Raw genomic sequence first — 15,523 nt, 5'->3', positions numbered from 1 at the left:
TTCTTGCCAATGTCACATGGCATCACTCTCAGCAAGAATCAATGTCCTAAGACATCTGATGAGCTCGAGAGGATGAGTGCGATCCCGTATGCTTCTGCTATCGGGTCCATCATGTATGCTATGTTTTGTACACGCCCAGATGTCTCCTATGCTCTAAGTGTTACGAGCAGATATCAATCGAACCCAGGTGAATGTCACTGGGCTATAGTAAAGAGTATCCTCAAGTACATGAGAAGAACTAAGGATATGTTCCTAGTCTATGGAGGTGAGGAGGAGCTCGTTGTAAATGGTTACACCGATGCTAGCTTCCAAACCGACAAGGACGACTCGAGATCGCAGTCTGGTTTTGTGTTCTGCCTCAATGGAGGTACGGTGAGTTGGAAGAGTTCCAAGCAAGAAACGGTTGCTGATTCCACAACGGAGGCCGAGTATATCGCAGCTTCGGAAGCTGCAAAAGAGGCTGTTTGGATCAGAAAATTTGTTTCTGAGTTAGGTGTGGTCCCTAGTGTGTCCAGTCCAATGGACCTCTATTGTGACAATAGTGGTGCCATTGCATAAGCCAAGGAGCCTAGGTCGCACCAGAAGTCCAAGCACATACTTCGGCGCTATCACCTCATTCGAGAGATTATTGATAGAGGTGATGTAAAGATATGCAAGGTGCACACGGATTCGAATATTGCTGATCCGTTGACGAAGCCTCTCCCACAGCCCAAGCATGAGGCACACTTGAGCTCTATGGGTATTAGATACTTGCGGGATAGACTCTAGTGCATGTGAGAGAATGTGTTCTGTCTATGCTAATGTACTTTTGGATAATTGTTATCTGGTTCCATGAATAATTATCATTTACATTGATCAGCAAGTATGTGACTTGTTTGTGAAACTCTTTGTTTTTATGATGTTATTCTAAATAGTCCCTAATCTCATATCATTGTGTGGGACAATAATGATTTATAGATTAGCACATTTGACTGAATGATGATCATGTTTCACGGATCATAGATATGGAGATATCAAATCAGTAATGTGGACACATGTTAGAGAACATGATGTTGGATAGACCCACCCTGAGATACTGCTGGGATTGTTATTTTTAATGTGCCATCAGTTGTTATCTCAAATGGTGTACCTACAGAATCCTTTGACCTGAGATCATCATTGATTCCAGAATGTGTAGTAACACACTTAGGGGCTTCCAAACGCTATTCCGTAACTGGGTAGTTATAAAGGTTGCTTTCGGGTATGTTATGAAACATGTCGTGGGATGTGAGTGATCAAGATGGAATTTACCCCTCCTAAATAACGGGAGAGATATCTCTGGGCCCCTCGAGGTAGTTGGATTGGAAAGTGCATGGCCATGCCAATGTGATTAAAGAGTTAATCATGGTGAATCCACTACTTGATCGAGTGAATGGTCGAGCTATCACAAGGGTGGCACGAATCTCGCCTTGAGCTTGACTGGTATCGTGTGGTAAAGGGATTGGTGCATGAGTATATCAAGGTTCAGCCGATATGATCTTTGTGTGCATTCGGGAGTCAATATGTCCTGCTAGGTACCGCTATTGACTTGCAATTCAGAAAAGGGTTTCCGGATAGCGGCCGTTTACACATGAACCTAACGGGTCACACACTTAAGGGGATGGAATATAAAACTTATACTGACTCTAGTGCAAGTGGGAGATTGTTGGTGATATGCCCTAGAGGCGATCGAGTTTGCGGATTGGATCTGCTAATGGGCTTTAATATTGATTAAAGGACCATTAGGGTTTAGAGTCATAATGGGCTTTAATGTTGATTAAAGGCCCATTAGCGTGCTCTATATAAGGATAGGCAGGGGCCAAGGCGCATTGAGTTTTTTCCCGAAAAGAAACAGATCTTGCCACCAAAAACCCTGGCCGCCTCCTATTCCCGAACTCCCTTCGAAACCCTAGCCGGGCGCGCGGTGCTAGCACACCGGTGCACGGCGATTCCATCCTTGTACGTGTGGATACCGTAGAGGCGCTGCTACTATTGCAGTGCTGATCTACTCGGGACGTACTCGCGAGTACTCGGAAGGTGCTCGGGACGTGCTCGGGACGAGGTTGACGATCGACTACTTGACGCGCACGACGTTGGATTGGTTTGCTCCAACTCTTCTTCCGCTGCACTGCTCGTCAAGTAGTAACGATTTATGATCCCTTACTCGCATGGCTTCCTGGTTGAATGCGGTAGAGAAAATTTATTTTGTGCTAGCGTAGCCTACCCGCAACCCTTCAGCAAACACAGGCCTCAGGTCAATCAGTCACACCCATAACCCATGAACACATTATAAAAAAAATGAAAACAAAACACTGCAAGATAATCATGACCCATCTGCAATTTGAAGCAAGGGTAATTAGTGGTCAAAGAGCTGTGCATGCATATCAGCATATGTAAGAACTAAATAGCCAATCATTGACACCCCAAAAGTCCATGATCACCAGACTGCCCACACCATTATGTTTTAATCATTTGAAAAATGCAATTCTTAAACACAGGAACCCCCCCCCTCCCCCCAACTTGACATGTTCACACGTAGTATATATAGTATATCTATATACATATCCATGTATACATACTGATCAACCAGGTCTAGTTCTTGCCTGCCTGTGCACTGTCCAATTGACATTCCAAGCCTGCAACTTTCTTGGAGACCTGCAGCTGGCAAGCTCTGTAGCCTCTCTGTCTCTAGTCACAAAGCCAGTCCATGGGTGGCAGGCTGCTTGCTTCTTCTCAGCCTGAGCCCCCGCTGTCGGATATCGCGAGGTCGCCAGCGCACGGGGAGGACTCCCCCTACTTCGCCGGATGGAGAGCCTACGATGAGGACCCCTACGACCCCGTCACCAACCCCTCCGGTGTCATCCAGATGGGCCTTGCAGAGAATCAGGTGGGTTTGTTGGTCATGTTCAATCTTCCAGATCAGTGCCTAATGCATCATCATGCATGTTCGATCATGAAGCTGAATGATTAGCTATGGTGGTGCAGGTGTCCTTTGATCTCTTGGAGGCGTACCTCAGGGAGTACCTGGAAGCATCCGACTGCGGCGTCGGGTTCCGAGAGAACGCCCTGTTTCAGGACTACCATGGCCTCAATTCCTTCAGGACGGTAAGGATCGGACACACTGTGTGATGTTTGATTGGCTTGCTTGCTGACTGATGAACTCACTGTGTTAATTATGCTTGTTGTGATCGGTAGGCAATGGCGAGCTTCATGGAGACGATAAGGGGAGGCAAGGCTAGGTTTGACCCGAACCGCATCGTGCTCACCGCCGGAGCGACCGCCGCAAACGAGCTCCTCTCGTTCATCCTGGCCAACCCCGGCGACGCCCTCCTCGTCCCTACTCCATACTACCCAGGGTAATTGGTTGACTGCTACTGAACACTTCCATTGCCATGGCCCCGTTGTGACATCCAGCTTACGGCGTGTTCTTGCTCATTGATGCAGGTTTGACAGGGACCTGAGGTGGAGGACCGGCGTGAACATCGTGCCGGTGCACTGCAGAAGCGACACCGGTTTCCAGGTCACCGCCCGCGCGCTCCAGGCAGCGTACGACGAGGCCGTGGTGGCCGGGGCGCGCGTCCGCGGCGTCGTCCTGACGAACCCGTCCAACCCGCTCGGCACGACGGTCGAGAGGGCCGTCCTGGAGGGCATCGTCGACTTCGTGGCGCGCAACGACATCCACCTCATCTCCGACGAGATCTACTCCGGCTCGGTCTTCGCCACGCCGGACCTCGTCAGCGTGGCGGAGGTCGTCGAGGAGCGCGTCCTCCACGGCGACAACCGCGGCGTCGCGGCGCGTGTGCACGTCGTGTACAGCCTCTCCAAGGACCTCGGGCTCCCGGGTTTCCGCGTCGGCGTGGTGTACTCGTACAACGACGCCGTGGTGGCTGCGGCCCGGCGCATGTCGAGCTTCACGCTGGTCTCGTCGCAGACGCAGCAGACGCTCGTCGCGATGCTTTCGGATGCGGCCTTCAACGCGGCGTACGTCCGCGCTAACCGGGCCCGCCTCCGGGAGCGGCATGAGCACGTCGTGGCCGGGCTCGCGCACGTCGGCGTCTCGTGCCTGCGCAGCAACGCGGGGCTGTTCGTGTGGGTGGATATGCGACTGCTGCTCGACGAGGCGACGGTCAGCGGGGAGCTGAAGCTGTGGCGAAGGGTGATCACAGAGGCCAAGCTCAACGTCTCGCCGGGATCGTCGTGCCATTGCTCGGAGCCAGGGTGGTTCAGGATGTGCTTCGCCAACATGAGCGTGGAGACGCTGGATGTTGCACTCCAACGACTGAGCTGCTTCATGGAAAGATGGAACAAATACACTAGAAAATAAGGTTGGAAATGTTTAAAAAAAAAAGTCTTGCCAGCTTTTGGGGTGGTGAAAAACCGAGAGATGTGCATGTGTACTTGTGCAGATTGGTGCGTGGTATTCTTTTGGAGAAATTCTATGATTTGCTATCGAATAATTATCGATTTTATGATTTGTTATCAAATAAATTCTGTTTATTTCTATACCATCAAATAAATAATTCGATTCCTTATCCGCCATCGAGTTATCTGATTTTTTAAAAATTCCGAAACTGCCCTCCGCTAGACTCGTTCAGTTCATTATGAACAGTACCCGAGAGCTAAAAAAAAAGTCAAAAAAAATATATTGATTTTTGTGCACGCTCTATAATTCATAATCAACCCATTTTAACTGGATTCACTAAAAATACTGTATAAAATTTAAACTAAAAATCCTCAAAATGTGCTACTTTTGTAACTTCTCGTAATTTTTAAGCCTCAAAAAATTTAAAAAAATCTGAGAAAATTTACTAATATTCCTCTAATGTGATGTAATAATTTCTAAAATAATCTCCCGCGGTGAAAAAGTGAGTTCTTTGAAATGCACGGTATTACAAAAGTAGCACATTTTGAGGAATTTTAGTTTGAATTCTACACAGTATTTTTTGGTGAATACAGTTAAAATGGGTTGATTATAAATTATAGAGCGTGCACAAAAATCGACATCTTTTTTTTGATTTTTTGAGCTCTCAGGTACTGTTTATAATGGGCTGAATGAGTCCCGCGGAGGGCAGTTTCGGAATTCTTAAAAAATCAGATGGCTCGGTGGCGGATAAGGAACTAAATCATTTATTCGATGGTATAGAAGTAAACGGAATTTATTCGATGACAAATCGTAGAATCGGTGGTTATTCGATGGCAAATCGTAGAATTTTCTCATTCTTTTGATGGTCGAAGCATCAGTTATGTAATTTGTGTCCTCTGGCCCTTTCCCCCCTTGCTTTTGTGTTTCTTTTTTTATGTAAATTCCTTTTGTCCTTTTAGGAATATGGAGTATATATATGTCCACTCTTTTCCTTTATAATATCAGAAAGGTCTATAGTGAAGCCTCAAAAATCAAAATGGCCACTCTTCTCTTAAAGAGAACTAAAACCAAGGTATCAAAAAGTGACAGTAACATGGCGGTTATCAGCAGAGATACCGGAACCAGACTCAATGTTTTTGTTCTCTTTTAGGATTTAATTCATTGATATAGTCCAAATTATCTCTACTATATAAAACATAAGTCGATCGCATCAGCTCTTTCCACCACAACAGAAACAGTCATTCGTGCTATTCCATCAGTGCCAGTTATGATATAACCGGCACTGATAAAGTATCAGTGTCGGTTCGTAACTTCCCGCGCTCGATCAACGATCGAGCCGGGTTGAACTGGCACTGATGAAATATCAGTGCCGGTTCGTAACTTTCCACGCTCAATCAACAATCAAGCCGGGTTGAATTGGCACTGGTAGTCAATATCAATACCGGCTCTTGAAATAAACCGACACTGATAGTATCAGTACCGGTTCATAGTTATGAGCCGACACTAATAAGTCGAGTCTATATAAGGCGTTGTCCTCTTCCCCAGCTCTTCGCGCCAACCTTCGTCTCTTCGCCAACTGAGCTACCTCACTGTTGAGTAGCCACACCATCATTTCTTCGTGCCAACCGAGCACACGATGAGCTTCGTGGAGTCGTACTCTTCCTTTAGCCGCCCATGCCCCTTTTTGCGTATCACCGAGTCCGCATGCCCACGTAGATTCTCTAGCCGCTCACCTGGCCAAATAGTATTTTGAGCTTTAGATATTATTTTTATTTTATTTAAATCAAAAATGCAAAATAGAATTATTGTTCAATGGTTAAATCGGCTGAAAAATTATAAAATGTGTAGAAATATGAATATTGCTCCAAACATTATGAAACTAATTTTGTTAGCTTTGTTTTAGCATACTCTACATGTTAAAAATGCTAGGAGCAATGAAATATATATTTAAGTTTCAATGGTTAATAAAATAGGTTTAAGCATCGATAATTCATAATTAATTATTGGTAAGTCCAAAATTGGTGAAATCAATTTTGTTAATCTTTTTAGTTATTCACTGTTCATTAAAAATACTCACCCTCATGATAAACATAATATTCATCATTTTAGTTTTTTCTAAATAGGATTAAGCTTTGCTTAAGCGTAATTAATTCAAGAAATTATTAAATGTTTAACAATAATTCCAATTTAATACTCTAGTTGAGCTCTAATTGAGTATGTGATTATGCAATTGTTATCTAGATCTCCAATTTTGTAGTAGTGATTTAAGGAAAAAAATGTTAAAATCACCTCTAAATAGATTAAAACCTAGCTCCAATTTTGTAGTACTGAATTAGTTGAAAAGATTAAAATTACCTCTAAATAGATTAACGTATTGAATATGAATTTTGTGCTATAGGGATGGCAAATCCACCCGCTAATCGCAAGCGGACGCGGCAGTATTTAGAAGATGGGTCCTCCGACCGAGACCAAGTGCCGGAAGGTGATGAGCCATCTACCATGGAGCAATCAAGATGTAAGGTAATTCAATAAATTAGATGTGCATTTGAAAATATTGCATGGTTATCATTTCATTGGATTTTTATTGATTGCTAAAACATAATGATAATCATAAATTTGCAGATGGACCGGATATGAATATATAAGTCTGATTGTCATGGTCAAGAAAAACAAAAGTGATGATCACTATATATGATGTCCGTACATTAATTGCAAGAATGAGAAGCAATTCTCAGGCATAAAGCAGATCCGTACACACTTGCTTCGCAGGGGTTTCAAAGTATGATCTCCTGACATATTCATTTGGCGGTACTCCCATTGCGCATCCGCATCTTCGTATCTTGAGTTTGTACTCGATATTACTATGTCTAATATTTTTGTTTTCGTTATAACTTACAAACACTTAGCTATTAGATTATATACATTAAGAAGGTGTCTATGTATCTTTCAAGCGAAAGTTTAAACTATATCGTTCAATTTTGTTGACATCCATTGCTTTTGTGCTTGTACTATATATTTATGGACCCAACGAAAAACAACAAATTACAAATGAAACCTAGCAAAACAAAACAAAAAATAGAATGCAACAAGAAATTAGGGTTAAATCAGGGCATATGCGTGCTAGGTGCAATTCATGCATGTAACATTTAAAGTCCCTTGCAAATGGAAAAATTATTTGATCTGATCCATACGCATCACTCCCCAAAGAGTCATCATACGCATATAAGTTTATTTTTTAATTGTACCTAAAAAATATCTTTGCACATGGTATATATACAAAATTTTGGCCGTGGAAAGTTCATCAGCTTAGGCTCCGTTTGGTAACACTATAGCTTTTCAAAACAGTTTTTCTACTTTTGTATATAGCAGTTAGGTGACTTCGTTTTTGATGTTATAGCAGAAGCAACCGAAACTGGCCTTTAATCTACATAACAAACACTATTGTCATCAATTACCTAGCAATTTTATGAATGTTACAAAGGTGACGCATCATTGACCTTAATCCTTAGTAATATAGTATCTTAAATTGTAAATTTCTAAGAAAAAATACTTTGGGAGTTAATATTCATCATAATATTGAGCAAGACTAGGACTCTCGGTTAATTGCATTAATTGCACGATTATTCATAGGATAACTAAAATAGATAGTTGACTGTACTATATGTTTGACGACGAAGCAGAATGGATGCTGTAATACAAAAGACCATAGCTTGGTTTCATACGGTTGAATCAAAATATTTCCTAGCTGGGAATTAAGAGCTAATTCCAATTGTCGAGCTCAAAGTTCTTTTTAAGACTATCAATCGGAGCTACAAGTCCACTATATGATCTTGGCAGAGCTGGAGAGGGTGCTCTCATGGTCTATATTTTTAGAAGAAATGCACATATGGTGTGTGGTCTGGTGAAATAAGACATAGCTAGTGCTAACCATATTAATAGCCTTGCAGCCCTAGAAAGCAATCTCAAAAACCAAGAGCCGATTGACCGTTCTCTCTTTGTCAGCATTGGAAGAAAGCTTGCAACAAGCCATTCTGTCTGCCTGCCCAACAACCACATGCACCGTACCATATCATGCGTTCTATGATTGTTTCAGTTGCTTAACATAAGGCTTTAGTTTGCTAACTCTATGTGAAATAACTTTGCTAAGTACTTAAGAAAGCAGCGGAGACCAAATTCGTTGATTGTCTGAACGATGTACGTGGCCTCTATCATCTTGAGTGATACATGGTTTTGGTTGGGCGAGGTATGAACAAATCTAGAAAGGATATTTGGAGTGTGCTCGAGTGCAGGTCTGTTAAGTGTGACATGGAGGTATTCATCAAGTGTATCCCTATATGTGGATATGTATGCACCTTGTTGGTTATGTGTGAACAAAACAAGAATATTAGCTATTCATGCATTGCTTGTGTGCTTGCATGAGAATGGACATTGCTGTGTGTGTATTACTTACTCTTGAATCCAGTCAGGCTCCAGCTGAGCAGCCAACAGCTCATGAAATATCCATGTAGGGTGCATAACAGAGATAAGATATAATTTCAACAGCATTGCAAAACTTTCATTCCTTGAATATTTTTTTGTTAGTATACAAGTACTGCTCAGAATTTGTATATCGTAATATCTGTATACATCCACATCCACTGCAAATTCTATAAGCAATAACAAAAAACAATCTTCCAGGTAATGGCAGCCTGATCCTTCAGTTTTCTCCTTGTACGAGAAAAAACTCTACAACAAGAAAGATAATGATAAAAGTATACTAACTAACAAGGGAAACTATTTTTGCCCCTTCAGGGAGGGCAGGAGATCATATTATAAGCCTCAGTTTCTGTGAATGAAAGAAATTAATGCGTGGCTTCGGGCTATGCACGGTTAACACAAATAAAATACTAGCAACTTGAACAAGTGTAGAACAAGTTGTGTATACATAAATGTATCCAATAAGCCTGATTTCATTCCATTAGGTAATGTGCGTGCGTCCTGAATAACATTGAAACTTATGTGCTGTAAGGACCTGTGAAGATTAATCCTCTAGGGCGAACACAACAGGTAACACATCCGTATTATAAAACTATGTTGCCAGCAGTTATGACCTCCCACTACTTAAAAAAACTATCAATATTGGTTCATAACTAGTATCACTGCTTGTTTTTTAATCAGCACTACGAACTCGACAATGATAGTCGTCAATTATCACTATCGGTTTGGAACTAATAGTGATACATCTTATACTGCTGGTTCATATCACCAACTGACAGTGACAGTCGATCCTTGAATTGAGTTTTTTTAGGGCTGAAAAAATCCAAAAAAAAAAAAATCCCACCTAGACCACTCCCTATGCAACGTGATATTTCTCGCACATGCAGTTCATGAAAGTCAACCCATGACCTCTCACCTTGCACAAAGCCTCACTACCATCTTACCTATTACTAATTGGTAAGAGAAATAGGATTTTTTTTTTCCTTTGATCCTTGTTGTCCGAATTTTTTAGAATTATTTGTGCATCAAAATAGCGTAGAATGAAAAAATTATCAACTATAAAGTTGTAGATCTCATCAAGAGCTCCAATTTTCATATAAATAATTTTTCATCCAACTTTGTATGATTATTTAATGAATTTCTAAATATCTCACTTAAAATATGCAAACTAACATTTGTTTTCCCCTACTTCATCATGATCCAATGTAAACATTGCATATATTATCATTTCACCATATAATTGCTACCGTTAGAGATGATTATTTGCCTAAGTTATATTTTTGTATCATTCCATAGTTTATCTAACTTAGAACTGCATTCGCCCACAAGAAAGTCAGAGAAGAGCATTGCATATACAATATGTTAATCATTCTTTAGTGGTTAAGCGTTACATATATTATCATTTCACCATGTTATTACTAATTTTATCCTTTTTATCTAGTTTCTGAATGCTAGGTACTCCCATGAGGAAAACACTAAAAGGAGTTGAGCTCAATAAATTATGGATGTCACAATAGTTGTCAACCATATTTGAGCATTTGGATGGCTTCAAATGAAAGTTGTCAACCACAAAGTTGTAGATTTCGTTAACTGTAACACTCCAAACTTTTAATTTTTGCAATAGTTTAAAATTTGTTAGAATTTAAATAGGCGGGCCTGGCTCAAGCCAGAAGAGCCACCCCACCCGAGCCAGCTCCCCTTCTCCTACCTTCTACCGGCTCAATCCCCTCTATGCTGGCCACTCGATTCCAAGCCTCTCCGTCACCTCCTCCCTCGGTAACAGCCAGATCCATGGACCTTAATGCCCATCACTACTTCCCCCATCAATTCCTGCTTCAATCTTGCCTTCAAACCCCCTCAATCAATCCCGAAACCGCCGGCTTTATGGCCATGGCCGTCGCCCATTTCAACCCTCAGCCCCAGCCGCTCCGCATCATCTCGCACATATATTAAGCCTCCTTGAACCTTCTCGGCAAAGTTCCGCACCTCCACCACCCTCTCACGCCCTCTCTCTCACTCGAATTTGCCATCGGCGCCCTCATCTTCTTCAACTCCGACGAGGTTGCGCCACCGCCACCCTTCTTTTCATATGCGCCATCCTCGTTTGGCTACCGGAGCTCATCCCCGACACCCCTCCGACTGCCGACGCCACCATCACCATCGCCTCGCCACCTCGCCTCCGCTTCGTCGCTATTTTCGCTCGGGGTGAGCTCGCTGCCCTCCTCTCTCACTTTCCCGTTGCTCATTAGATCTTCTCAGCCGCTGGATCACCGTTTCAGCTGTCCTACAGCCGCTCGCCGCCATGCCGAGTCCGTCGACGCCTCTGGTCCACCATGGACCAGTGGACCGAGGGCCTTTTCTTCGGTCCACGATCTCATGGACCTATTCCGTGGGTTTTTCAATAACAAAATAATTCCTTTTCACTTTATGACATCATAACTGAAATTTTCAGTATAAAATTTATTCGATTTATTCTCTGAAATCAAGTAAAATTTATAGAAAAGCCCCTACAACTTAAAAAGCTTATAACTTTTTGCTCGTAGCTCCGATTTGGGTGATTATCATGCTCAAATTCTCGTAGCGATATGTAGAATCTTTTTATAGGGGTTTTACCTAGTTTTAGTATTGTTTGGCGTACTATTCTTAGTAGTTTTCCTTGTATGCTTTTTTGATGTGTCGATTAGGAAGGGTAGATATGCTAGTATTGTTATAGTATGGTAAATATTAATCTTGACTATTGTTCATGTAACAAGAATCGGGTATGATAATCTTGTAGCAACATGGTATAGAGATCTTAACTAGATAGTTGGTTTGAGGTGGTGCTATGCAACAGGTTTGTGGTTATTCTTGTGTGGGATCCTAAGGGTTGGTTCTTGAACATGTAACCAAGCTAATCCGTACAACCAAGAGGTCTATATGGGTACGGCCTGGCCAACTAATTAGCCACCCCTCCGGTTCTGTGGGCACCAATGGACGATTGAGTGGCACAAGAGGGGGTTTCTGCAATGATGGAATCGTCTGTTAGCGGTGAAACCTTAGTGGGTGCCTATGGATCAGTGGGAGCTTTGTAAAGGCCTTGTAGTGAGATCCTGACTCCACACCACATAAGTGTGAAGCAACAAGGGAATCATGACTCATGGAGAAAGCTATGCAAACTCTGTAAAGTATAAAACTGATCGACCTGTCATGCTCATGGTCAAAAGCAGCTTGGACTTCTTCTTGATTAGTTGGGATTAGGGTTCTGGATTGGATGGTTGGGTAGCCAGGTAATGGGATTGCGGGGTGAGTCTTGTTAGTCAGATGGAATCTGATGAGTTATTTCTTTTGTTATAGTTGTTTCTTCACTTAGTAAATAGGATGCCTGTTGTTGGAGTATAGGCTAAGGTTGCGTAGTGCAGTAAACAAATGTCTAGCCTTTTCGTGACTTAAGCCCCATTTCATGTTTTCCCACGCTTGCAAAGTACATTATGTACTCACACCCGTTGCTCCCTCTCTTGCATCATTCTACTATTTAGAAGCCATCTACGAAGTTGCATCCTTTGATGAGGACGACTTCGATCCGGAGCTCCTGTTCTAGGCTGGTGTGCCCCCAGTTCACACTTGTGGAAGATGGAAGACCCACTGGCACTGAAGTTCTCTTGTTCCATTGTGTTTTCTTTTAGGCCCTTGGGTCCTTTTGTAATAAGTCATTAATGTTACTGTAATAATGGCATTGTGGTATGTGAAAACTTGATCCTGGTATACATGTGTTGTGCCCAGTTTTGTTCCTTAAAAACTAGGTGTTACATCAACAGCTATAATTTTTATATAAATGCCTCCTTTCGTCTTTGTATGAAAAAATTACAAATTTCTAAAGATGGGTTGCAAATCATTATCACTTCTGGTTCATAACACGGACCGGTAGTGATACTTCCTCCACTATCTTGATGGTTCTTGACATGAACCGGTAGTGATAGTCCATTATCACCGTCGGTTCATATCAAGAATCAGCACTAATACTACAATAGTGATAGTATCAGTGCCAGTTCTTGACATGAACCAATATTGATAATTGACTATCACTATTGGTTCTTTCCAAATGGATTATCACTGTTGGTTCGTGACCACGTCAGAACATCAAGTGTTCACATTGGTTTTGAGTGTAGTTCCAAAGGCTAGTTTTTGGAAGGTGTACACACCGGATGTTCTGGTGAGTACAATCTATCTACACCGAAACATCCGGTGTATACAGAGAATTTGAGTCATTAGGGCAACGGCTAGTTCGCGGGGTTGAGGCTATAAATACCCCTCCACTCAGTCATTTGAAGGTGTTGGAGTCCGGAAAAGGCCATATACACTTGAAAAGAAACCCAAGCCATCAAAGTGCTAAACGTGATCATCTAAGGCAATTGACACACCATTAGAAAAGTGATTAGTGCTATTAGGCCTAGAGAGAAGTGTTGCCAGGTGCTGGAACCTAGAGAGTGGATCAAGGACTGATCCAACCTTGTACCGAGGAGTCCACCGGTGCCTTTAAGTCTTGGTGACTCGCTGGCAACCTGGGCCATAGTGGCTCAAGCTTGGTGACCCTCTGACTTGGTGTGGAGCGGCAGCAAGAAGCATGTGCGGGGACATGGAACTACTACAGAAACCTCCTTCACTGTCGGCTCGAAAACCCCCTTCATTGCCGGTTTTGGAGCCAGCAGTGGGTAACGAGCTGTGATAGTCGGGGACTATCACTGCTGGCCCTGTGGACCAGTAGTGAAAGGGGTTATCAGTGCCAGCTAAAGAATTCGACCGGCAGTGATGCCCTAGGTATCACTGTCGGATGGTGGTTTTAGCCGGCAGTGATTCCCAAGGTATCACTGCTGGCTAAAAGCTTCAGCCGGCAGTGTTGTGCCTCCCTCCTTCTACCCTGGCCCTGTCCTCCCTCTCTGTCCTCCCTCTCTCTCCTCGATCTCTCCGTCTCTCTCCCACTCAATGCATGCATACAATAAAACATATGTAATGTAAATCAATAATAAAGGCACCTTATTTAATACATAGTAATTCTTGTCACACATATATAGATAATAGTTATCATAGGTCACCTTCCAAAAAATAGGTCGAGTTGAGCTAGTCCAGTATCCCTCTACCTCTCCCATGATGAGGACCGCATCTCCGCGTAGGCGGCTGATGGCGCCTTTACGTGCGGGGACGCGGGGTGGGGGGAGAGGGAGAAAGATGGTGGTGGAGCGGAGGACCCGACCACGCCTGATCAACCGCAATGTTGTCTAAGCTCCAGGCTCATCGACGTGTCAAAGACATCGAAGTCTGACTCCTGAATGCTAGTACGGTTTGAGTATTCGACCTCCTCCGCAGCGCACTGACGGGCCACCCTCTCATCCTCCTCCTCCTGGGTAGGCTTACGGAAGGCTGCTTCTTGCTCCTCCGCAGCACACAACTGATAGGCCAGCCTCTCATCCTCCTCCTCTTGGGCGCACTGACAGGCCACTACTTCTTGCTCCTCCTTCGCATCATCGTTGGAAGGCCATTTTGTCAAAGAGTCGTTCGACAGTACCAAGTCCAAAATACACCTTCATTAATACATAGTAATTCATGTCCTATATTAATACATAGCAATTAAAGCCCTTCATTAAAATGATGTCATTTGGATATATGTAAGCTGTCTAACCCTCTGGTAGACTTCATTGGTCGACGGCATGATCAGTTCATGAAACTCACCATTTGGGTTGATAACATGTTCCATGAAGAACCCGACAATCTGTTCTTGAAGGGCATTTAATTCTACAGGTTGTAACTCTTTTGTGCGTAGTTTGGAGCGCTGCGTTTGAAGAATCGAAAGAGTTAGTCCTTGAACACTTGTAGAAATTGAAAAGAAGGCATCGATATTTTATTTCATACCTCAAGATCATTGGACCTGACAGCATGTGTGTCCGGGCTGAATTCGTGTATGAAAGTTAGAACATAAAACGTGTAGAGATTCTTGTCGGGTGGCTACCTTCATACACTTCAATAGGAAATGATTCATCAGTGGAACGAATTGAACCTTTTTATTCAGTCAGAAATGCGACACATGAATATTCTGTGCGTACCGGAAAGTTAGTTTTTACATTATACTCCTTCCTGAATGGAAAGTGAATAACACTCTGTTTTTGGTATCTTGTGTACATGAATATGAATACCAATTAAACTTAGATGCAATTCTCGAGATGATGAAATAATTGAGTTTACCTGTTTAGCATGTTGATGAGGTTTTGGTAAGTCATCTGAGCTCTCTTTTGTGAGTCCAAGACAATGATCTTGCTTAAGTCTGGGTGGATGACAAGGAGGATCCAATGAAAGCACTAAGAATATTATGTCACCATAGAAAATTAGTACTAGAATCAAGTTGCCCATACAAGCAAAATGTCGAGGCACGCAAGCACGTACTCATAGCTGTAGGGTAAGAGTATTAATTTCTTGTATTGGTGGTGACGCAGACACTTCACTATGTAGTTCTCGGTGAACTCTGGACTCTCCCTTACAAGCATCTGGTTCACAAGCCCAGGATTGATGAATCCTACTTTACAATCAACTTGTTGTCTGTATGCGCGGTTCTCCGTTCTATAAAATAGAGAAGTTATCCATGCAATTTCAAGGTACAAGATCATATAACATGATTTATATGCATAAGTCACTTACAGA

At 42.8% G+C, this 15,523-nt stretch overlaps 1 protein-coding gene across 1 annotated transcript; it reads left to right on the top strand.

Moving 5' to 3' along the window:
- The first annotated feature begins 2,640 nt into the window (after window positions 1-2,640).
- LOC133929699 (1-aminocyclopropane-1-carboxylate synthase 3-like) lies at window positions 2,641-4,424 on the top strand. Its single transcript, XM_062376486.1, has 4 exons — window positions 2,641-2,905; window positions 3,004-3,123; window positions 3,214-3,374; window positions 3,463-4,424. The coding sequence occupies exons 1-4, from the start codon at window positions 2,726-2,728 to the stop codon at window positions 4,340-4,342; spliced, it is 1,341 nt and encodes a 446-aa protein (XP_062232470.1). The 5' UTR covers window positions 2,641-2,725; the 3' UTR covers window positions 4,343-4,424.
- Window positions 4,425-15,523: the final 11,099 nt, after the last annotated feature.

This window comes from Phragmites australis, chromosome 9, assembly GCF_958298935.1.
Source record: "Phragmites australis chromosome 9, lpPhrAust1.1, whole genome shotgun sequence".
Classification (NCBI taxonomy): domain Eukaryota; kingdom Viridiplantae; phylum Streptophyta; class Magnoliopsida; order Poales; family Poaceae; genus Phragmites; species Phragmites australis.
The sequence above is the reverse complement of the archived record's forward strand: the minus strand, read 5'-3'. Positions and strand labels throughout refer to the sequence as shown.